Raw genomic sequence first — 22,619 nt, 5'->3', positions numbered from 1 at the left:
TAAAGCTCTTTATTAGTGAGTTGTAATTGGTTGTATGTGTACTATTTAAAATTCAATATTTATTTAATTTTTGATTAAATAACCATGACATTTTTATCTTATGAATAAACGACTCCGAAAAAAGTAAAATCGAAAAATCATCACATAAAACTCAAACTGTGAATGTCTGTTTTGCAATAAATTAAAAATATTTATATTTATATTATTAATTGGAATGCAATATCTCTATTTTACCGTGACTCTCTACTTAACAATCGTTAAAAAATATTATTCATTTGATATCCAACAGAGTTATGGTTTTTTTTTATTTTGATAAATAGCCTATAACTTATTTAAAAAAAATTATTTAATTAACATCGAACCAAATAAGATGCATTGTGACACACACTTTTATATGAAGAGAGAAAATTTTGTATAATAACATTTTGATAAATTAATTGTAAACAAAAAGGTGTTAGAAGGAACATTTTATGAAATAAAAAAAAGAAATGTTAATCGCGTGGAAAGCCTATATTCTAATGAGGAAAAAAAATTATATATATTTGTTTAAATTAGGAATTCATTTTGTAATATTTTTCCTACAGATAAAAGAAATGAAATTGTTAAACTATGTGTATGTATGTACATATTATTTACTTTTTTTAACAAATAATATCCTTCACCTAGAAGAAGATATAGAAGAAAGTAAAAATAAAAAACAAGTTAAAAAGTATAAATGTGACTTTTTTCCCACAATTTACGATTTACGAGGTCCTGTAAATAGTTGATAGGGCGTATATTCTCATGAATGAGTGCTGAGAATAGGTTGAATAGCACGACAAAAAGATGGTAAGGAAAAGTTTAAAGGGGTTGTGGAAACTTTAAGCTATTAACTTTTTACGTTAACTATGAAGTAATTGTGAATGAGAAATTGAGTAAAATTTACCTACCTGACTAAAAAGTTTTGAAGGTACAAACTTTTACTTTTAGCAAGTTGTTGCTGTTGTAAGAGTAAAAAAAATCCTCAAAATTTTGTAACTCTTGCACTGACAAGAATTTAGCATAGATGCTTAATAGTTTCTAAATTCTTAATTTAATATAGAATTTTAGTTCAATGCAAAATCACTATTTTCCACACCTGGTGACCTCTTGTTTGCAGAGAAAGTCAAAGGGGAAGAGAAAGTCAGAATTATAAAGAATTCATTCTATTGTATGCAGAGGCAAATAAATACTCCGAGTAAGCAAAAAAAATCCCTTTAAGGGGAAAAGTGAATGCTGTGAAAGGGAAGAGAAATTTTCGTCCTGGATAGTGCTGTTGTTCCTAAAATGGACCATAGAAAAGACTATTGAAAAAGAATTAAGGTATCTACAATGGAATAGTTGAAAGGATTTGCAAGAAATTGAAGAGAATGCATTTTTTTCTCTTATTTTACTAACAGCAAATCGTTGAGTTGGAAAAACACTTAAATGCTGCAAGAAATTGTGCTTAAATATAGATTTGAGAGCTGAATAGAGGATTTCTTTTTTACATCCGTGATTGGTTGAAATGAAAATCAACAAGGTAAGCATTTTTCCGTATTTTATTTATATATCTCTTAAAATTATAATGGTAAGTTCAACAAAGTTCCCTCTAAAGACATGAACTCATTTCGACTAAATATATTTCTTTTTGAAATACCTATAATTTTATTAATAATAATATAATCCTTTAAATGTAATGCATTAATCCCATCTCCTCTTATCAATTTATAAGATTACTACTGAACGTCTTTGTCAATGAAAACATGTGACATCATCCTTACATCGTATAAACATTATAATCACAGCTAAATTTATAATTTCTAATTTAATATCAAATTCATGGGAATAAATTAATCATTTAAAATGCATGTCTAAAAAAATTTTATTTACTTTTCAAATTGCTTTATTTATTTATTTTTTAATAAATCAGTGAGAGTTTAGTGGAAAAATAAGATGCCCAATATTAATACAAAAGTCCATTTTTTAAAATGCTTCTCAGGATCACTTATTTGACGCAAATTCCTTATGTTTTTTTTTTAACCATACTCGCTAATCGCATATTATAGAGATACTTCACATTTACCTCGCTATTCGATTTATTTCTTGTCTGAAATAGTATAATATTCGTATTTTAGTAAATATTTTTTGTGTGTGTAAACGACCGCAATATTACACAAAACTTTATTATTATATATACCTATATGTAAGTATATGTATTTACACTCAACGTTTATCTGACCTGGACATTGTTCAATGTTATTACAGTAATTATTGCCATTTAACAGTGTTTTATATTAATATTTAGCTACGTATCATACATACAACTAGTACATTATATAAATCAATTCGACATTTCATGTATATTCACAAGAACTACAAATAATTCTTATTAATTTATTGCGTGTATTGCGTCCTCAATTATCCGTAATTTACCACAGGAAACTTTTTACGAGTAATATTGATGTGATTTTGGGGAGGGTGTGTAACGTCAAATGCTATTTATTTGTTTTTCTCACTTCTCCAAAAGCAGTTAGAGGTCATGCGTTGAGGGTTGGGGGGGGGGATAAGGGTAAATGGGCGGGGGAAAAGGGACCCCATGTTTTACACATAGTATGCACTGTAGGGGCTCTTCTTCATCCAGCACGGAAAGACACACTGGAGGGTATTCTTGAAGGCTTCCCTGAAGTCACGATTGAAGTATGCATAAATTAGTGGATTGAGGGTGGAGTTGAAATAGCCAATCCAAAATAGAACGGCTACCACAATATCAGGGCATGGACATGCTTCTCCGCACAGCGTAGTGATAACGTACCTGTTCCGAAAATAGACAAGAATTAAATATATATTATTCTTTTATCATTCATATGGTGAAGAAGAAGTTAAATGAAAGCTCTCACGCACCCACATTCGCACTGTTAACTTATGTATGTATCTAATTGTAAGTTGGTTATCTGATTTGAAGCTATACGGCAAAGACGAGCTTTTAATCCATATTAGGTTAATTTTTTAAATTACTTTTGAATGAGCTTTTCCGTAATTTCATTGAATAAGAATAATTTGAGCATAAAAATTGCGCATATTTTACACGTCCCTGATATTTTCTATTATCCCTTTTTCTTTCATTCTTTTATATAGCAAGATTTAAAGAAGCCTGGAAATATGTGTTATGTTGAAAAAGTATTATTATCAACCCTTAATTTAATCCTCTCAATTTGTCATTGTGTCACCGACCACAATATCTATTATTCTTGTGCGGGAATTTTATGTGAAAAAAAACATAGCTCGTGCAAAGAAAGCAATTATTAAATTCTGTATGAAAATTTTACCAACCATAGGAAGAATGGTAGCCAGCAGAGCAAAAACACACCCATTATGATGCCTAGCGTTCTTGCAGCCTTGTGCTCAGCACGCCAACCCTTTGTTTGCCGAACGGATCCACCTGGAGGGAATATTTATAAAATATTTGTAAGTGTTTTTCTTCATCCGCAACCAACACACAAATTCTCATTCTCTAAAGCCCTAAATAGCAAAAATGTAATACATATAATTATATATAGGTTGGGAAGCAATTCTAAGTTCTAAAAGCCATGCAATCAAGTAAAACCCTTTCAAACAACATTAATAATTCATTCAGATTCAATATTGAATCTTTATTTGAACATATATAGGTTGAGGTTATCCCTTTTTGCGGAAACACTTCTCAACACACATAATTCTCGTTAACTCTAAAGCTAATAGAAAATACATTGCATGTCATCGATATTATGCTTTTAATATTAGGTACGATATGTATTTTTTCATGATCTGTATCCGTATAATGTTAATGTGTGTATAAATGTGATACAGAGATGTACATAATTTAATTTTGGGGTTGAATCACAAATGACAATTATTGGTATTGGCATCTCAATTTATTTGACAATGTTATGGTGGGTGAGAAAAATTGGGGGTGATGATGTGTAATCCAATATGAGCTATATATAAATTGATTTTGTTGATGCATTTATACTTTATCAATAATATTATGGATATTTTTATTGGTAGTATACATAAGCAGCAAGCTCGATGGATCATTGATTCCACAATACAAGAAAAAAATGTTTCAAGCAATTGATAGCATTTTAAATTGTAAGAAGACTCTAAAAAAATTAATTGGCATCGCAATATCACTTTTTTTTTGTATTCAAGTGAAAAATTGCTGTAAGTAGAGTTGAAGAGAACGCAATATACATATATAGATAGTACAGTTAAGGCAAAAAATATATAGTAGGTATAGCTATCTATTTCTATAATAATAGATTTGTGTTTATTGTGTAAATCTAGCTAAGAGGCCATTTTATTATATATTTTTACTTTATATGTTTGTAAAAAAAAAGCTAATGAACTTTGAAAGAGAAAAAAGAGGTTTTTGAACTAACCTTTAGGTGTAGTCTGAAAACTATCACCCTGACTTGATAAGTTATCGCGTCCGGAAAAAAACCATAATTTTCTTTTACGCTTTATGGCCGTAGAATCCTGTTCTTCCCAACAACCGGATTCATCATCGATTACGACACAAATTCCGCCACGTCTAATCTGGCTAGTTGTGGCAGAAGGGGTGGAATAAGTATTGTGCTGTGGACCTAATTTATTGCAAGATATACACATACTTTATTTTATGTAACAAGCGATTCTTCTTTGAGACAAATGGTCTAGGCATAGGTATTTAGGTAAAAGGGACATGTATATAATGTCGTGAGAATTACTCTTCTTCACCCCCTCTTAAAGTACTTTCTCGCATACACACACACTTACACACTTTCATAAACACATAGCACGGAAGTATAATCCCATAATTGAATGTAGAAAGCAACTACATCCTACAAATAGCTTTTGAAGAGTTATAAATGACTACATGTACATCTACGTCAACTTCGTACCCTCCAATACCTCCCCCCTATCTTCCAAAGAAGGATTCATATATACAACATCCTCTGGAGAAATATATCGCTTCTGTCCAGGATGGGAATTTTTCAAAATGACCAAACACTTTCTCACCACCACCATCTGTTGGTTCATCGATCAGAGAAACCCAAGATTGGTAAAAGAGGAATGAACCATTACTTAAATTTCAATCGGATTATCCCATAATTGCCATTCCACTGGAGTTTGCTAAAAGTGTAATTGGATAAGCAATGGAATTTCCTCGGTGCGTACATTATTCTTATGCTTGTGCACTCGATGGGATAATTTTCCAGGGAAAATTGCAAAGTTCTTCATATTTTATATACAATATATGTACGTATAGGGTATATTTTCTGCTTATACTAATTGTAATTACGTACAATTTAGAGAGTAGATAATAAATTTAAAGAAATGTATGTAAATTCCAACGGCAACTTTACCAACGCGAAGCTATACATATACTACGTATGTGTTTGTTGATAAATTAATTACATCCATAAAATTAAATGAGGTTCAAATTCGTTGCGAAAGATTTATTATGGGTACTCCATTTTGTTTTCGTAGAGGATTTTAATTTAAAGTAATTTTTATACTCTTGAAAAAAAATCTTTTTTAAATTGAAATCTGGTGGTAATAATTCTAAAAATATTTCATAATTAATTTTTTTTTACACAAAAGCTACGTAATTTTAGGGCTGTCAGTTTCAGTTTCAAGTGTAAAACATTCTGCTGTTAAACGTTTTGTATTAAACTGACGGTTTTAATATCAATCATAACTTTTACACTGCATCAATGCACCTCAGTCAAGTACCTCGAGCAAAATAACATATTCAAATTCACATAATCAAATTCAATTATTTTGTCAATTATTAAGTTTGCAAAAAAAACAGCCGATGGGTTTTGGTTTATTCAATTTCACCGCCATCACCGACCTCAATCACGTTGAATCATATGAAGTACGGATAATTGATTTTGCACAATAAAGTTTTCCCGACTTCTTTCACAAAATAATTTCGGTTGAACTTTGGAAATTGATTTCCCGTAATTGATTTTTATAGCACGCATTTGAAGATTTGAGAGCTATATTGCATGCCTTCGGATTCTCTCAAAAGCCTCCAAAACTGATGCTTCATGATACTTGAACCTACTTCTACATACTTTGCCTGGTAAGTTTTGACCCTGATTTTTCTCTCCTTCTCCTCCAAAAAAATAATTATTTAATTTTCTTTTCAAGTAAAATACTTTTCGCATTGCAGATTAAATTCCCCTGACAAGCTAATCTCAAGCACGAATGCGAGCATCACACGAAAACTTCTGTTTTTCAAATTTCCTCTCTTAAATTATATATCGAAAAATCCAGCAATAAGTAAGCATAAGTGGAGGACAACTTCAAAAGAATAAAAAAAATCTCTCCACGTCTCGTTCAATTTACCTGGCGCCTCCACTGCTTTCTGTGTCTCATGTTATTGAGCGAAAAAGGAGAAAAAAATGTCCTGTGGCGGTGACTTTATTGTTTTATGAATATTTAATAGCAAAGTGCGAGGAAGGCAAAAGGCACTTTCTTGTGGTTGTATTTCCTCATGATATTTTCTCGGAAAATTTTTCCATCAGTATTCTAAGCATCACAGTTTTCTTGTGTGCCAAGAATAATCACTCATTTTCATCAGACACAATGCAGCAATACTCAAAGTGGTGAGTCTCTTAAGCCAATTTGGAGCCTAAACACTAATATATTACATACATATGAAGGCACTCGGAAAATAACCAATAAAATTCTCTAGAGATGCCTTTAGTGGGACCGGGAAAAGGGGGTGGGGGGAGGAATGAAGGCAAGGAGCATCAAAACAATGTAAAACAGAAAAAAAGAGAATAAATAAATATTAAAAGCTTTAAGCTAAACAATCATTCTTTCACTCATTCTCCCTAATGCTTGATCAAATTTACAATTCTCCCGTGTTTTTTTAACCCCCTCCTCCCCCGTTTTGGTGGCCGACACAGCATTTAGATAGGTAGGTACCTCTCTGTTTCTAAATATATATCCTATTACTTTGTCTGTGAATAATGTGTGTTTGTGATTTTGATTGAAATTCAATGATTTTGTTCATTCATCTGCGGCAGTGTTGTTAAATTTGTTCTGCACATGGGCATTTTTACGACTTTCCAAGCAATGGTTACACATAATTGCTCGACAAACAGCAACCAGTAATCCAATTTGAATGAAAACACCGTAAGTTGAGAGCGTGATGCTCCTGTAGCATAAAAATGCACCCAACTATGTATCATATTCACCTGAAGTTTTCCTGTTCTTTTTTTTTTGCTACGTGTTTTTGATAGGTACCTACCTAAAGTTATTGAATTTTGTATTATTTATGTCATTCAACCGTATGCTTTGTACATCAATAAAATGTTTTCGTATTGAAGCTTCTCTAAATGTATTTTAAGGCCATGAAAATTTAGCAATCGATATTAATATTAATTAAATGTCAAATATCATTGCAAGAAATGAAGGAATGTTCTGAAGCTTTATAAAGCTCAATTCCGAGGGAGAATTAATTCTTTTTGTGAAATCTTAGAGGGATGTTGTCTAAAATTAATTTAAAAAAAAAACTTTTCTGACCAACGCTGAATAATTATGATTTTTTTTGTTAATTTGTGAAAACTTCAAATAGGCATAAGAATGTTTAATAAATTGAATAACTAAGCAGATCCTTTCGAATATATTTTTTAATTTTTTTTAAGATATGGAGCAACATTAAAAAATCAAATAAACATACATATATAGCATACCATTCCATACATAGTACATAACATAGTGGGTGACAATTTTTTTTTGTGTGATTTACGAAATTTAGAGAAAAAAAAACTTTAAATTCTTTTAACTACAGAGATTAAAAAAATAAACACAAATGAACGATATAAAAGCAATTTAGTGTTTTATAAAAAAAAAAAAAAAAAAGAAAATCAAAAAGGGCATTTGTCGTAATTTAACAACACTGCATGACATTCAGTTTTCCTCTCCAACCATCTAAATTACTTTGTATATAGTGAAGTGTGTGTTAGTGAAATTTATAGAATTAATTTATCTTTTGAGGACAGAAATTATGTTTGAAGGATAGGGAAGATGCTCAACATACTTGCGGAACTGGTTGATCGACGTGCCGCTGTGCCATCATTTCCCTCGTTATTCTCCTGACAGAAATTTATTACATTCACGTCATATGTAACAGCTGATGGTCGCCTGAGTCGTGCTCCTGTTTCATCTCGTCTCAATAAAGCACTTGGTGATTTTAATTTCATACCACTCGACTCATCCATGGACTCCCTCCGAAACTGACCATCCCCATCCGCTGTCTCGGGCGCCGGTGGACTTGAAGTATTTAGTGTTGAGTCCATTATAATTTCAGGCTTGGCATTTAGAATCGGTGGATGTGTGGCACTACCCGTAACGATGTCCAGCGATAGGGTGGACGCATTGCTCAGGTGTGGTGCATTAAATGTGATTGGTGTGAATGCAACTGCAGCATCGAGGAGATCATCTGAGTGTAGGGATTGTCTAATTGGCTCGAGAATGCCACTACTGGATATTTTATGTTCCTCCTCGTTGAGGTCCATGAGTAGAAACTTATTGGGTGACACCATATCACTAATTAAAACAACATCTGTGCTCCTTGGGTGACCCTCCTCGCGCTTCTGTGTGGCATTTGTGGAAGAATTCATAAAATCAATCATGCTGATATTTACATTGTTTGGAGCTACTTTGGGCGCCTCCGACAAAAGATTCTCAACGAATTGCCCATCGACATCGCCACAAGAGTCAATGCTGAATTGGCGCTCTTCATTGTCACTAAAATTGAGAAGCCCTGCATGACAAAAAGACAGAAAGATGAAAACTCATTAAAATTTCATAAAGAAATTCCGTAATGACTTGTATTATGCTGAAAGGCGAATTTTCTCTATAAATCCCACTTTTTTCATTTCTCTTAACATTTATACATCATGCATACCACATCTGTATACATTTCTTGCCCCACGCACATAGCAAAAGCCAATTCTATCTTTCAAAATAAAGTGTATTATGTATTAAAAAAAAAATATATGAGTGTTTTTGAGCTTCACAGATTCAATATTTAACTATCTTCCCCCGAGAGAGAGAGAGTTGCAAAACTAATACATTGTGTTAGTACTTTGATAAATAGTATATTTATACTACTTCTCTCTATAACAAACTTGCAAAAGTTTAATTAATATACAACAGAGCAGAAATAACGCAATGTAATAACAATGATGAGTTGTATTTATTCACTTTTAGTTTCTTGGAATCACAATTGAAAGAAACTTCTAATGTACTTTTTTTTCTTTGAGATAAAATAAATTAATTCCCTTTTCCTTTTTCAAAATCAATATTTGTTTTTTTTTTAAGAAAAATCGAATTTTTTTTTTTAAATTATTTGTCATCTCTGTTGAATTCTTGAGATGAATGAGAGGAATATTTTAGAAAAAAATTGGGAAGTTGAAAATAAATAATTTTAATTTAAAACCACGCGCTATGTAGATAATTATAAAATTATGCTGCTTATCCTATTCCCTTTGAGCACTAACCCTTTCGATGATGAGCAAAAAATCTCATGGGGTAGATTGAAATTTTCTGCGGGTGGTTAAAAAAAAGCATGAATTACGGGATGAATATCAAAAACACGCAGACAAGTGATTGTTCAAAGTGGTTTTAGCAAATTATCCTATGTCCCGTGTGGTAGTGAATATTTAAAAGCTTTGTTTTACGCGTATATAGACAAGTAAGTATATCCAAAAATCACGTAGACTAACAAAAAGTTCAGACGTAATTAGGATAATCGCGTACTATGGGTTTGTTAGAGACAGAGACAGAGAGAGTAAACTTTGCAACTAAAGGACTTATTGTCATTACCTATTAGGATGTCGGGGGTGTCTGATTGTCTCTCGGGCGCGAAGGCAGCGTCATTACGTGCCTCGTTGCCTTCACTGAGGACACGGGGTCGGGATTGCTTGGTGGTGTTCCTTTTCTGTGTGGAAGCATCCTCAAAGTTCCCATCGCTAAATACACGTGTTCGATGCTGATGCGACAGGCTGGACTTTTTGCCGCGCCCAATGAGATTCTTAATCACGTCGGTTTTGATTGTAATTGCCATTTCACTTTTAACATTGGCCTTCTTCACCTTATTCCCGCCACTTGGGCTGCAGGATATGAGAAATTCGGAATCCGACAGAGTTGAGCTGACATTGGTATCGGGCTTGTGCTTCAATGCCAGAAAATCGGAATCACTGAGAGCTCCAAATGGCACTTTGGTATATTTGAAATTTTCCTTGGAGTCCTTGCCGAAGGACACCTCATCGATATTGTCGCACGAAGCCTTCGATGCATCGTCCGCCGTCGATGAAGCATTTTTGCGACTTCTGCCATTGAGGCTGGAATGGAGATAGTCAAGGGGATGCCGTATGAGGTTGGTTTTAGAAAAGAAGGGCTGTAGGAAGTTGTTGAGTTTCTGGTGCTGCTGCTGTTGCGACTTTATCCTTAATGGTTCACTATCGGAGCTCTTGAGGTATTTGTCGATACCCACAATTGAGGGTGCTGAATCGGTGTGGGACATTTTTTCATGCTGCAGCTCCAAGTCACGCAAATCAATGCTACTCCGGCTCAGGCGACGAGGCGGAATCGGCGACGGTACTCGCAATTCATCATCCTTCTCCGTTGAAGGAAACACTTGTATCTGCGAAGAAATGCACAAAAAAAGACATTCAGTGAAGTGAAGTGGGACAATGAGTTGCATTTTACAATCCAAGTATTTTATATACATACATATGAGTTGTACCTACCTCTACATTACTCACTGAACTGTGACTATCACGTCGTAGCTGCTTCAGAGTCAAATCTAGATCACAGTCGCTGGGATGCAGATAATTCATATGATGAGTATGATGCATGTTATGTTGTGTATGAGCCAAATGAACACTATTCAGCAGAATATTCGAGCTAGTTCGACTTAGAGCTTTTCGCTGACGAACTGCCTCTCTGTGAGAAAGATAAGAAAAGTTAGAAACTTTGCATTGCTATCCTGAATCCTTAAAGGCTCTAAACTTTTTTCTTTAAAACATCCTAATTTTAATTCAATTAGCTTTATAAAAGACGTTATAATGTTTCTTTATGCTTCTCCAATTACCACTTAAGAATACATCACAAGCTCATTACATCCAAATATTGATGTTTTCTTATGAAAATTCCCCACAAATATGAGTAATTTGCATTCATTTGCCTATATATCCCTCAAAGTAATTCATGGAATATGTAATTCATTGCTGCTACCTAAAACATAACATAATTTTCTTTTATATGCTTCCTTTCACCATTCACAACTTTTATGTAGCAAAAACATTCAGCTCGTCCATTAATTACAACCCAAAATAATCAGATTTAGTATTTTATCCTTGGTTCTATCAATTAAAGCAAAACATTTTGAATTGTCGTAAAAGTCCTCTTATAAGTTTTGTTGGCACAACTTTTAGCCACAACATGTTTCTCAACACCAAAATTTAATGATCATTTAAGACTAAAACATAGAGGGAAAATTAAATAATTCATTGCATTTTACATTCTTTATCTTCTGTGACAGACTTTACGGATAGAAAAATTTAATAAAATGAGGATTCTTTTCTTTAAACATTTTTTTTTATATCCTTTTAACCATTCTCATCCGATAATGCAAGAGAAAAGAAATATGACATGATGAATACAATTTTTCCTGGATTTTGTTCTTTCTTTCAAATTTCAATCAATTTTTTATTCCCTACAGCTCTATTACTTTATGTATTATTCTTTCAGTAATTTTACTCTCTATGAGTAGATAGTATTTCGATTATATTTATGCCATGGGGTTGAATAAAATCATTTTCACATAAAACAATTGAGAGGTAGTACAGTCATACCCCGCATAATCAAGTCGAGGTTATACTCTTCTTACGCATTAAAATTAATGGGTGAGAAGAGTATAACCTCGACTTGATTATGCGGGGTATGACTGTATATGAAAAAGATTAATTGAATGATTCGGGGAAACAAATAAATATTACATTTTATTTTTTTTTAGAAAAAAAACTAATTGGATGCGCTGTGTATTTATGTACACGATGTGATGCTTGTTGAAATTGTATAAATAAAAATGCCTGGTTGGCGGTTTTAACATCACACACGATGGTTAGTGTAAATGACTACATGTTCTGCTTACACAACATTCATGAATGTACTACATACATAGGTATGTATGCATTTTACCTGTAAATTCGGCAGTACATGGTTATCATGACGACGCCTGGTATCCAAAAACTGACACTACTCGAAATTATTGCGTACGTTTTGTTAACGATGAAAATGCATGTATCTGGGTTTTCCTTCATCCAGTCGAGATGCTCCTTCGTGGTGTACCAACCCAAAAAGATTGGCGTAAAGGAAATGAGTGCAGGCAAGAGCCATACGTTCGCTAACATGAGAAAAACTGTGCGATGAGTCATGTTCAGCGGATACTCAAGGGGACGAACTATTGCATAGTACCTGTGAAAAGAGGAAATACGATGGAAATTAAATAAGAACGTGCAATTGATCCAACGTGGAGCAGGGTCGAGAGGAAGATGATGGTTAGAGGAGGGAGAAGAAAAAAATTAAAGCTAAATCAAGTATATTGACTTCAATTACCGATCAACGGAAATACAACACAGATGGAGGATACTCGCTGTGGAGAAATAAACATCCAAACTATTCCACACGTTACACATGAAGGCACCGAAAAGCCATCGTCCCGACAATTCCACCGATGCATTGAATGTCATTGCACAGAGGGCTACCAGCATATCGGCCATCGCCAGTGAGACTACAAAGTAATTTGTGATAACCCTGAAAAAGCACACGAGGTTATGGCCTATGTGAACCATGTACTATTATATTGATTAAAAAGTGAAGAACGCGTAAACACTACATGGATCGATGTATGTAATTGGATGAATTCTTCACATAAATATCAACTTATACTTTGCTCCATAAGGGTTGGGGGTTCTTATGCTATGTATGTACACATAAAATGCCTCGAGACGGCGAAAGGAGAAAATCACCTCAATTTCCGGTTTCTTCGAACGGAAATTATTACGAGCGCATTGCCAAGTACAGCTCCGAGAATAATCTGAAAGAAAAGAAGTTGAAGAGGACGGAAAATAGGTAAGGCGTTAATAATCACTAATTAATTATTTAAATGCCCTTTTGCCATATGAAAAAGCCCCATTATTTACAGGTGAACCACATTCGACAGGACAATTAGCCAATTTGTCTTCTAGCCGCACAACCATAATAATTCCGTTTATATTTATTTATATATTTCTTTCACCCCCCTACCCCCTCACCCAACCACCCACACCTCATGCCCCGTCATCATGTGGTCTCGGGAAATTATCGATGATGACTGAAGAAATGAAAGGAACAAATAAAACGATTTATAACAATATGCTTAAAGACTCACCGTTCCAAATATAAAACCCTTAATACAGAGAACTATTATGAATAATTTGCTGTTGTCTTCATCGGCGGCGGTAATTCGTTCGATGATGGACGTTGAAGAATTAGGGCCGATAAATCGAGAGTCAGACGATTGTACTGTGAAGTTGTCATGCTGCTGAGGAACATCAGTAGTCACAAGCGACATCTCCTTTATCATATCTACATTTTTGGAATACAATGAGAAAAGAGGACCTTATGAATGTAAGCATAATATTTCCCATTGTCCCGAAAGTGAATGGCAAGAATGATATATGACTCTCATTAATTATGTTCCATTTTCTCGAAACACGATTTTTCCAAAAAAAAAAAAAAAAAAAAAAAGGAAAAGAAATCTCTCGAGTATACAGGAAAACATTGTTTACACCGACAAAAGTGATCTCTCAAGTGAAATTCGCAGAACAGAAAAATGCTTTAGGGTGATGTCACTTTGGAAAACACGAGAGGGTGTAGGCTATATGTAATACGAATCCGATTGTGAGACTGAACGTGATTAAATGAATTTCTTATCCTCTGATGTAATGTATTTACTATGTAATCTCAATCTGTAATTAAATGTTTAAATTATCATGATTTATCTGCAACACCAAAGAATCAAATTAATGATTCTGTTCAAATTTATTTATCTCTCAATTAAACTGAATTTATCAAAGAAAGTTTGATTTAAAATTTTGCTATCAAAATTTAAACTAAATCTCGTGATTTTTTTTTTTACTAAAAACCACCTTGAATTTAAACTTGCCAAGCTTAAAGCTGATGTCCCATAAAAAAACAGCTAAATGGGAACGAATTACTTAGATATAATACATCATCAATCAATTGAGTTGTTTATTATGTGTGTTGATATCATTTTATTATAAGCTAGGGAAAATACACGAAATGCAGAAATTGCTTTTTTATAAACATGACATAAATATGACGTGAAAAGATAGTTTAAAACTTGCAGCAAAAAAAAATTCCTCTGATATCTCACTGGAAAAACTCATTAAGAAGGAAGAAGTCGGTAAAATAAACAGATGCGATGCATACCACGGAAAACTTCCAAATAAGCTTGCAAGTATGTATATAATACTTTTAATTAAAGAAAATATTAAGTACTTCCGCTGCCTGATGGAATGGTTAGGGGCACCTGTGGTACGGAAGTAAAGCTCAATCTGATGAAATTTTCTGCGTAAAATTTGTACCTCTGCACGTATTCTCCTCTTGCAAAAAATTAATTAAAAATATTGGTGGTGTTTCGTTCCTCTTTTTTTTTTTAAACAAACTCCCACCATCATAAATGCAAACATTTTTTGTGTACATATGTACGTAGGTACGTAAAAGTCTATATAGCATGAATATTGGGGAAAAGTGTAACTGAACTTTAAAGGTTGTGTGTCGGTTTTTGTGGTAAATGCTCTTTTGAGTATAAATAAATATTGGGAGGGTAGTACATCAAAAATATAGAATTTTATGTATTTGGCGGAAATTCGTGGCTACATCATTTGTGATCTCTCAAATTTTGACTTGAATTTGACTTTTTTTTTAAACAAATATTTATGTACAACTCATAAATAAAATATTTAGTCAAAGGCAGAAGGTGTACTGACAAAAAAAAATCTAGAAAATTTTTCATTCCGAGATAATTTAATTGCAAAACTTTTGTCTTTTATATGGTTTTGTAAAACTCTAATAAAATACGTATTAACAAAATATTTCAATAACCCAAACTATTTTAAGAATAAGGAAACTAATATCCAATGTATTATCTGTCAAAATAGCTACAACCTAATTGAATTTTAGACAAATTAATTTAAAAATAAATTTGAATAGCAGATTGCACAGGACAGCATATTTCCACATCTCTAGTTTATACTAAATTTTAATTAACTTGCAACAATATAATGCTGATAGTGTAATACGTGTCATAACAATGTAAATTATTTATTTTATTTTACGTAGTTTATAACATAAATATTGTTGTTGGATGTAGCGTCATTCAAGTTGGTGGAAACAAAACTTTTTAATGTAATTAATTAATTTTTAGTAGAAAATTGCGCGAATTCGACCCTTATATACAGAACATCCTCTCATATATAATTTATTAATTTCAATACTGTGTACGATTGTATTAATATTAATCAAATAATTTATTTAATTAATCAAATAAATAGTGAAATCATAATTTTTCCAGGTAGGCAACCTACACGTCACATACTTATTTAAACTTTCTGTGATCAAAGGTGAATAATATCCATTACTTAATTAAACACACAGATTAGAAACACTTTTAGATGACTTTCATTAAACACCAGAGCTTTTAACCGTACGTCTAGACCACACCGGAGTATTAAAACTTTTATACAAAAACTTTCTTTGGGTGTTATTACGTCCTACACATTGTACAGGACACATTCATGCAAATAAATTTAAAGTTATCCTACCTCCCCTCCATGCCATATATTAAACATTATGAATCATAATCTCTGGGAAAAAGTTTCGAAAAATTTTCTCTTTAGTCCATATCGCAGGAAAAAAAAGCATAAACACAAAATCTCAAGGAGATTGAGTAATGGCGGGAAAGAGAAAGTTTTTTGCGTCTGAAGGTCTCTCGCAGGACCACTGTTGTTGGTATAGAGGAGTGAGGAGGGAAAAAAACACAGAAGAATCAAGATTTACGCTCTTCCTCGTTGAGTTTGTCTTTTTGAATAACCTCTCATACACAATAGCATTTCACAAAATCTCTCCAATGAGCCTAATATCATAAAAGTCTCTTCATATTGTTGGGAAAATGGGTCTATAAGGCACGAAAGCCTTCCCCAAAATTGGAACTCATACCTCCCGGCTAAAATTGAATATGCTGCAAAATTGATTGTTTGGCAGAATTCAGCAAAGGGGAAATTCAGCATTTTGTAGCACGGAGTTGTGAAATTTTGATCCCTTGTGCAAAATCAATCTTTCTCTATATGCAAACAATATATAATACATTTTACTGGGATATTTTTTTCCTTATTCACGATTTTTTTGTGTGACTTGAAGCTCCCGCGTGGGATATAAAAATCTTTTTCCTTTGTCTTAATTTAATATATGCCCAAAATACGAGGGAAAGTTCCCTTCGCTCGCGAATAATTTTGGGAATGTTTATTTTATTGCTCGAATTAGCTTGGGTTCTATTCAGAAAAAAAAGAAGGTAAAGCATTGTAATCCACTGGGGTGTTTGCACAATATCTTTGATGCTGCTCTTAACTCAACCGTAAAGGAGGATTCTTTGAATTATGCTGATTAGCACTTCTATAAAAAATCTGCAAATGCCCAAATAATTCTACCGACCATTTATATTAAAAAAAAAAGTATTACGTAATGGGATTCCTTTTCTTTGGAAAGCATTTGAAAGTATTGATTTAGTGATGGGTCTAACACAGAAGTTTTGTCTTTGGGTCTATTAGATTAGGTTGGTGTTGGCGTAAAGAATGTGGGTGATGCATGGACTGGACACATGTATGTAGGAAGAAAAACCTTGAAAGAAGCATACCTGCCAACCCCTTTTTTTACATAGATAAAAAAAGAAAAAGGAGTATGAGTTGTTTTTTTTTATCCTCTGATTCAACTTTCATTCGATTAATATTTTGTTAACTGAAAACTACTAAAAGTTCGCTTATTACAAATTAATTAAAATAATCAATTAAGTCTTAACTTAAGAGGGATTATCAAGGGGATTATCTAATTTCTTTCACGTGACATTTATGAGATTCAAATCCATAAATATTGAACAGAGGCCAAAAATAATTGAGGCGTTCGAGCACACTGCCAAGTTGGGCTCAGCTGAAACACACGCATGGTCCATTAGGTAAGGTCACATTAGCGAATTTTATTTGTCCAGAGGAACCAACCATAGAAAAAAAATTCAGAGGAATCCCTGCCAGTTGGGCGTTTTTATTCTTTCCCATTTTGTTATAAATGGGCGCTTGCGTGTCGAAGGACAATCAGAATCTTACACATTTTCCGTGAAAACTACACGAGAATATTATTATGTAAGGCCCCCTCACCCACCGCGTACACACCCAGAGCTCACACAAATCTAAACAGCTACAATAGAGTTCAGACACCGCCTCAGAAATCCTAAATAATTCTGCGTTATTTTTAATATTCTCGCCAACAAAAAAAAAAGTATTGAACATTTTTCACTCTTTTCTTCTCACCTTTGCTCTTTTCATTCCTCGCGATTCCCTTTCATGAGAATCACCTATTCATAAGAGCAAAAACCCTCGCGAACTCATCTGGATTTCCTACATTTGGCGCGTTTTTCGTTCCAAACACACGTTATTTGAATACCAGGCTGGCGGGGAAGGGGATGGTGGACGCATACCATGGGGAGGGATGGTGGGGTTGTCGGGTGGGAAAGTATCAATTTGAGAAATTGTGAACAATGTGAATAATATTGCATGTATAAGTATATGTAGGTATGTTTTAGGCCCCAAACGCAAAACTTGTGTTTGTGGGTGGCAACGAGGAAAGTTGAACGTGAAACTTGAATTTCAATGGCAATAGCGACACAATACCATTGGCGCCGCTTTCAAGGAGAGATTCCTTCGGGAGGTACTGTGGGGTGCAAAAAAAAATAACCCCCAGCACGGTGAAATTACAAAGAATGCGGAAGAAGCGAGTGAACTTTATGTGTATGGAAGGCACAATCAGGGAAATGCTATCAAATTGGGAGGAGGTTTGCGCACGCATTAAACATGCCCTACGTAGGTCAAGATGTTTTGGGGTTATATTTACATTTTACTTCGTATAAAGGTATGTCTCTGCTTTAATTTCCTTCAATTGCACCTGTTAGATAAAATGATGGAAGTTATCTTATGGAATAGCTTAAGAGATTTCACGAATTTTTGTGCTTCATAAAAATTCAATTTTATGAAATTAAATATTAACCAGTTTGCAACATAAAACAAATATTAATAATTTTTATGAAAGAAAAGCTCTAAAAAATTGTAAACAAACATTAAAGCATCTTGGGGATGAATGGTGAAAAAGTCCCCCGTAAACGGCAAGTTAGTGAGAGAAAAATCCAAAGTAACTTTTTTTTATGCCAAAACAGACAGAAGTTGCTGATTTTCTCATTTCGTGAATTTCTCCCTCAATGTATTTTCATCCAAAAGTTATTTTATTCCCACCGCAAAAGGCAAAACTCTCGCTTCCTCAAGATCTCGCTAACTACCTGTATACCTGATTAATGACCATCACTTGACTCATAATTTATCTTGAAAATATTTACGGATAATTCTCGTAAATTGCCTTCCTTACGAAAATTCTTTATAAGAAGTCATTCACAAACGGAAATTTTTTTTTGTCAATAAAACATGAGTTTGAATATACTTTCAACCACTTTCATCAAACATGGAAGCAAACATCGTATAGTGGGTACTTCATAGTGAGCAGCAAGTGAACAGAAGTTCAAAATTTTCTAATTATGCGCACATTCTGCATGAAATCACGAAACAGTTTTGCATCATATTAAACCGAAATGGTGCCCCAATTAAATTTTAAATGCTCCACATTCAATGGCTCATAAACTTTTTGCTCCATATTGATCAAAGTGTTTTCGAAAACTCATTAAACTCAAGTGAAATCCACAGGGGTTGCGATATGGCTTCGAGATATTTTGAAGAAAATTAACGTAAGACGTGAAAATACAATATTTAATTACATATTTCATTTAAAAAAGCTCTGATTGAAATTCAAGCTTTACAGAATAAATTTCATCAGCAGCTCTCTTTTGATATTTAAAAGAAAAAAATCATTTTCTTTCTACATAATTTCCTACGTTAAGTTCTGTTATCATAGTTTTAAATTAGTTTTATAGAATTTATTACATTATCTTCCATATAGTTTGAAACTCATTGAAAGCTCAAGGAGAAGCATAACTAGTAAGAGTGCGTTACTCTCTTAATCTTTATCTTAATGTGAACATTCTATACAAGAATAAATTGAAACATTATAAAATTCTCAGATTTTCATAATTATTAAAAGCAAAAAGCTTTTTTTGCAAAATAAATCTCTTGATCAAATTCTAATTCAAAATTTAGCAGTTTTATTTATACAATAATTCTTGGAATGCTATTTTATGTTGCCTCCTCTTCATTAATATGCCGTGAGCCTTTAATTAAATTCACGACAACTCCAATACTGTAGAAAATTTCCGCTGATGTGCTGTCAATGGGAGCAGAGTGATCAATAAAATTATGATAGAAATGGAACTTGCCTATTTTGTACAATTACATACCAAAAGGGTGAGATAATGATGCAAAATCGCTAATTGACAATTGAATTACGACTGATGACACAGATCAAGTGCATCAAAAGTGATTATAAATAGAATACAATAATGAATTGGACATCTCATTATGAATTTTCCAATGGTAAGCAATAGAAAACTCAATCATTAATGCGAGGATACTTAATTAGTGTCTGCCTTTGCTTTAGTAAGAGTTAAAATTCTTCAAGAATGATTCTTTATCGATTAATAGAATACAATTCTATCTATATTTAACCCTTTTTCACCATTTGATATGAATTTTTTTTTAAATAAATATATTTCAAAAACTAATAACTTGTTTCTTTAGCAATTTTTTTTGGAAGAAGAAAAACATACGCAAGGATACGATAAATCAGGGAAGAGATATAAATCGAATGAAAACGTATTCTAGCAAATATTTTCTTTTGGAATATTTTCTCAATCGTAGCGCCAGAAGTGTTTGTAATGTGGGTGAAAATGCCCTTGTCGGACAAAATGTTTTTATTGATGTGTTACTCCTTGGTGAAAAGACCATAAATCCTTCTTGAACTTCTGATCGTGGCTCCATGGGAAATGGGAAATCTGCAATGCCCCCCTCCTCTGCGCACCATACCCCAAAAAATATGTATACAGAAGAAATCAATTAAAGCACAAACACAAGAAATATCCCATCAACACCGACAAGCTTTAAATATTTCCTCACGATTTTTCTTTTCCCCATTCCCGGGGATTAGGGTGCACAGAACGGTGGGTTTTTGGTTGTGGCCGGGGGTGTATAATTTATCATCGTAGTAAGGTTTTTGTCTGTGGGGAAATTGAGCAGCGAAATGGATTTACCTGGGATTGGTGGTATTCGGGAGAGATTTGGCGGAAAATATTGCTTATCATGGCCAAAGATTAGAATGCGATTGAAAATCGAAGAATAATTAAGTGACTCTGCGAGGGTGGGTTTTTATGCGTGTCTGTGGCATATATCACCTGTATCGGTGGGGTTTGTGTGGAGTAAAGTAGGTGAAAAGGTGTGTACCAAAGCGGAAAATGATTGTAGGGTCTCGATGTGTGTATTTTTCGTGGCAGAAGCACCTCTTGTCCATCAGAGATGAGCTTATATCATCCATATATTTGCGGGGGTGGATGATATTGTAAGAGTGCCTGAATGCTATTCATCAAGCCCCTACTAGAGAGTCTCGCTCCCCCGGATCACACACACTCCACAGTCTCACTTCATCGGATATTACCCATACCCCCCGAAAAAGTTGCTTTTAATACAATGTGCGACGAACACATGAACGAAATCTTTTAAAATCAATATTAACATCCGAAAATAAATTTTCATTTTGGGTTGAGAAGAACAAGCCTATGTGTTCATGAAGGGGAACGGAGGGGTGATGAAGTAGAGATTTTCTTTGGCTATAAGTAACCTTTGCGCTGCTTTCCTTACCTGGAATATAGTGTGAACTGCAACACCCCTGCGGCGCTCTTCCATTCACATTTTGGGTTTGTTTATCGGTACCTTGCCAAAAAATCCAACTTCATATTCCACAAACATATATTCCATTTTTTTTATGAATAATTCACTCCATTGCCGAAGGTTTGATGCACCATGAACTTCAACCCAGAGAGAGAGAGAAAGAGAATTTAAAAGAAGGAAAAATTTAATAAAGTGGAAAAATTAACAAGTCCAAAGCAGCAGGCAATGCCCCGCAGAAGGAAATTCCCACATAGGGTGGTTAAAAGGTATGGTGAGTTTTCTCTTTCTCTCTTTTTTTTCGTCCAAAGAGATATTTCACATCAAATCGATCAGGAATAATCTGCATAAATCTCCCTGGGTATTCCCCAATACTACCCACACTCATACTTACTCTGCAATCATCTGAAAGTGCAATCCTCACTGACATATGCACATACCGTATCCCATCATACATTCGGCAAATCACAATTCTTCCTTTTTTTTTACTTCATTTTCCACACTTTTCCGTATCCCCACAGGTCGGCTACACACAATAGTGCTCCATATCTGAAGAAAATTGCATGGAAATCTCTATTTTTCACCCTTACACACCATTTTCACGTCTTTTCCACATTTTCATACTCCCCACAACGCACACAAGTGCCTTTTTCTTGCCCAATTCATGCACTTTTCACAGAAGAGATGGGTTTAAAAAAAAAGAATTGTCCTCCTGAGGAGTGGAGACCACGGGACCTAAATTTGTTCTATGTTCGTGTCTGGCAGCGCTCATTTGCAAACTGATTTGGCACGACACACATATTTTCTCACGAAGTCTCTCCTCGGTGGGAGCTTCTGAGAATTTTCCGGGTATCCTCGGCAATAGGACAGGGATGGAAAATTTTCCCCATGTACGAAAGGGACCACAGGATTTTCCATCCATAAAAAAGCTCATGTAGCCTATTCGTGTCTGCGTTGGGGACCAAATGAGCGCGCAAAAGTGAAAGCTCCACGATTTTGTGGAAAATTCTCCATTTTTTGGAGAGTTTTCCCTTCTGGGAAATCCTTAATTTACCGTTGTCTCATTCTATTCACGTTTTCTCAGGCCACGTTTTAAGAGGCAAAGAAAAGCCACTCATAAGTAAGGACCACCTTGCGGAATTAGGGATTCTTTTGTATGAACATAAATGTATATAATAAACATTTTCGCCGTTTATGGAGCTTTTTCATGTCAAATTACTTTTTCTTAATATTTTAGGGGAATTCTTTCCTTGAACTTATTTTGAGTGTGACATAATTTTTCTCCAACTATTAGAGAACATTAAATTACAACATAAATCAATAGGAATAGCTGTGAATTTTAGAATGTTGGAGATATTTTAAAAT

General features: G+C 33.9%; 5 protein-coding genes across 16 annotated transcripts in view; 1 reads left to right on the top strand and 4 right to left on the bottom strand.

Moving 5' to 3' along the window:
• The window catches only part of LOC129786498 (3'(2'),5'-bisphosphate nucleotidase 1), a 1,077,868-nt gene that overhangs the window by 321,319 nt on the left and 733,930 nt on the right, over nt 1-22,619 (top strand). The gene's annotated exons all lie outside the window — the stretch shown is intronic.
• Nucleotides 1-22,619, bottom strand: part of LOC129786463 (insulin-like growth factor-binding protein complex acid labile subunit) — a 454,087-nt gene that overhangs the window by 321,319 nt on the left and 110,149 nt on the right. The window lies entirely within an intron of this gene.
• Nucleotides 1-22,619, bottom strand: part of LOC129786533 (troponin C-like) — a 431,024-nt gene that overhangs the window by 321,319 nt on the left and 87,086 nt on the right. The gene's annotated exons all lie outside the window — the stretch shown is intronic.
• Nucleotides 1-22,619, bottom strand: part of LOC129786431 (uncharacterized) — a 414,480-nt gene that overhangs the window by 321,319 nt on the left and 70,542 nt on the right. The gene's annotated exons all lie outside the window — the stretch shown is intronic.
• LOC129786414 (octopamine receptor beta-3R-like) lies at nt 1,542-22,035 on the bottom strand. Of its 2 annotated transcripts, XM_055821434.1 has the most exons (12): nt 21,649-22,035; nt 21,228-21,394; nt 13,478-13,674; nt 13,077-13,144; nt 12,664-12,861; nt 12,247-12,522; nt 10,794-10,989; nt 9,868-10,687; nt 8,078-8,803; nt 4,419-4,622; nt 3,331-3,439; nt 1,542-2,812 (listed from the first exon to the last, which is right to left on the bottom strand). In XM_055821434.1, exons 3-12 carry the CDS (start codon nt 13,670-13,672, stop codon nt 2,602-2,604), a joined length of 3,003 nt encoding a protein of 1,000 aa, XP_055677409.1. In that variant the 5' UTR covers nt 13,673-13,674; nt 21,228-21,394; nt 21,649-22,035; the 3' UTR covers nt 1,542-2,601. The 2 variants fall into 2 exon arrangements, with proteins under 2 accessions (XP_055677409.1, XP_055677410.1); XM_055821435.1 differs by lacking the exon at nt 4,419-4,622 and having other exon boundaries at nt 21,649-22,005.

Source organism: Lutzomyia longipalpis, chromosome 1, assembly GCF_024334085.1.
Source record: "Lutzomyia longipalpis isolate SR_M1_2022 chromosome 1, ASM2433408v1".
Lineage (NCBI taxonomy): Eukaryota > Metazoa > Arthropoda > Insecta > Diptera > Psychodidae > Lutzomyia > Lutzomyia longipalpis.
Note: the sequence above shows the minus strand (reverse complement) of the source record. Positions and strands in the feature narration are given on the sequence as shown.

Bases quoted from the DNA above. Each gene is read 5' to 3' on its own strand.
- LOC129786414 (XM_055821434.1), bottom strand. From the start codon at position 13,672: ATGATAAAGGAGATGTCGCTTGTGACTACTGATGTTCCTCAGCAGCAT. The intron at 10,688-10,793 runs GTAGGTACAACT...ATTTCTTCGCAG, and splicing joins GTTCAGTGAGTAATGTAGAG to ATACAAGTGTTTCCTTCAAC. The intron at 4,623-8,077 runs GTATGTTGAGCA...GCAATAAATTAG, and splicing joins TCGATCAACCAGTTCCGCAA to GTCCACAGCACAATACTTAT.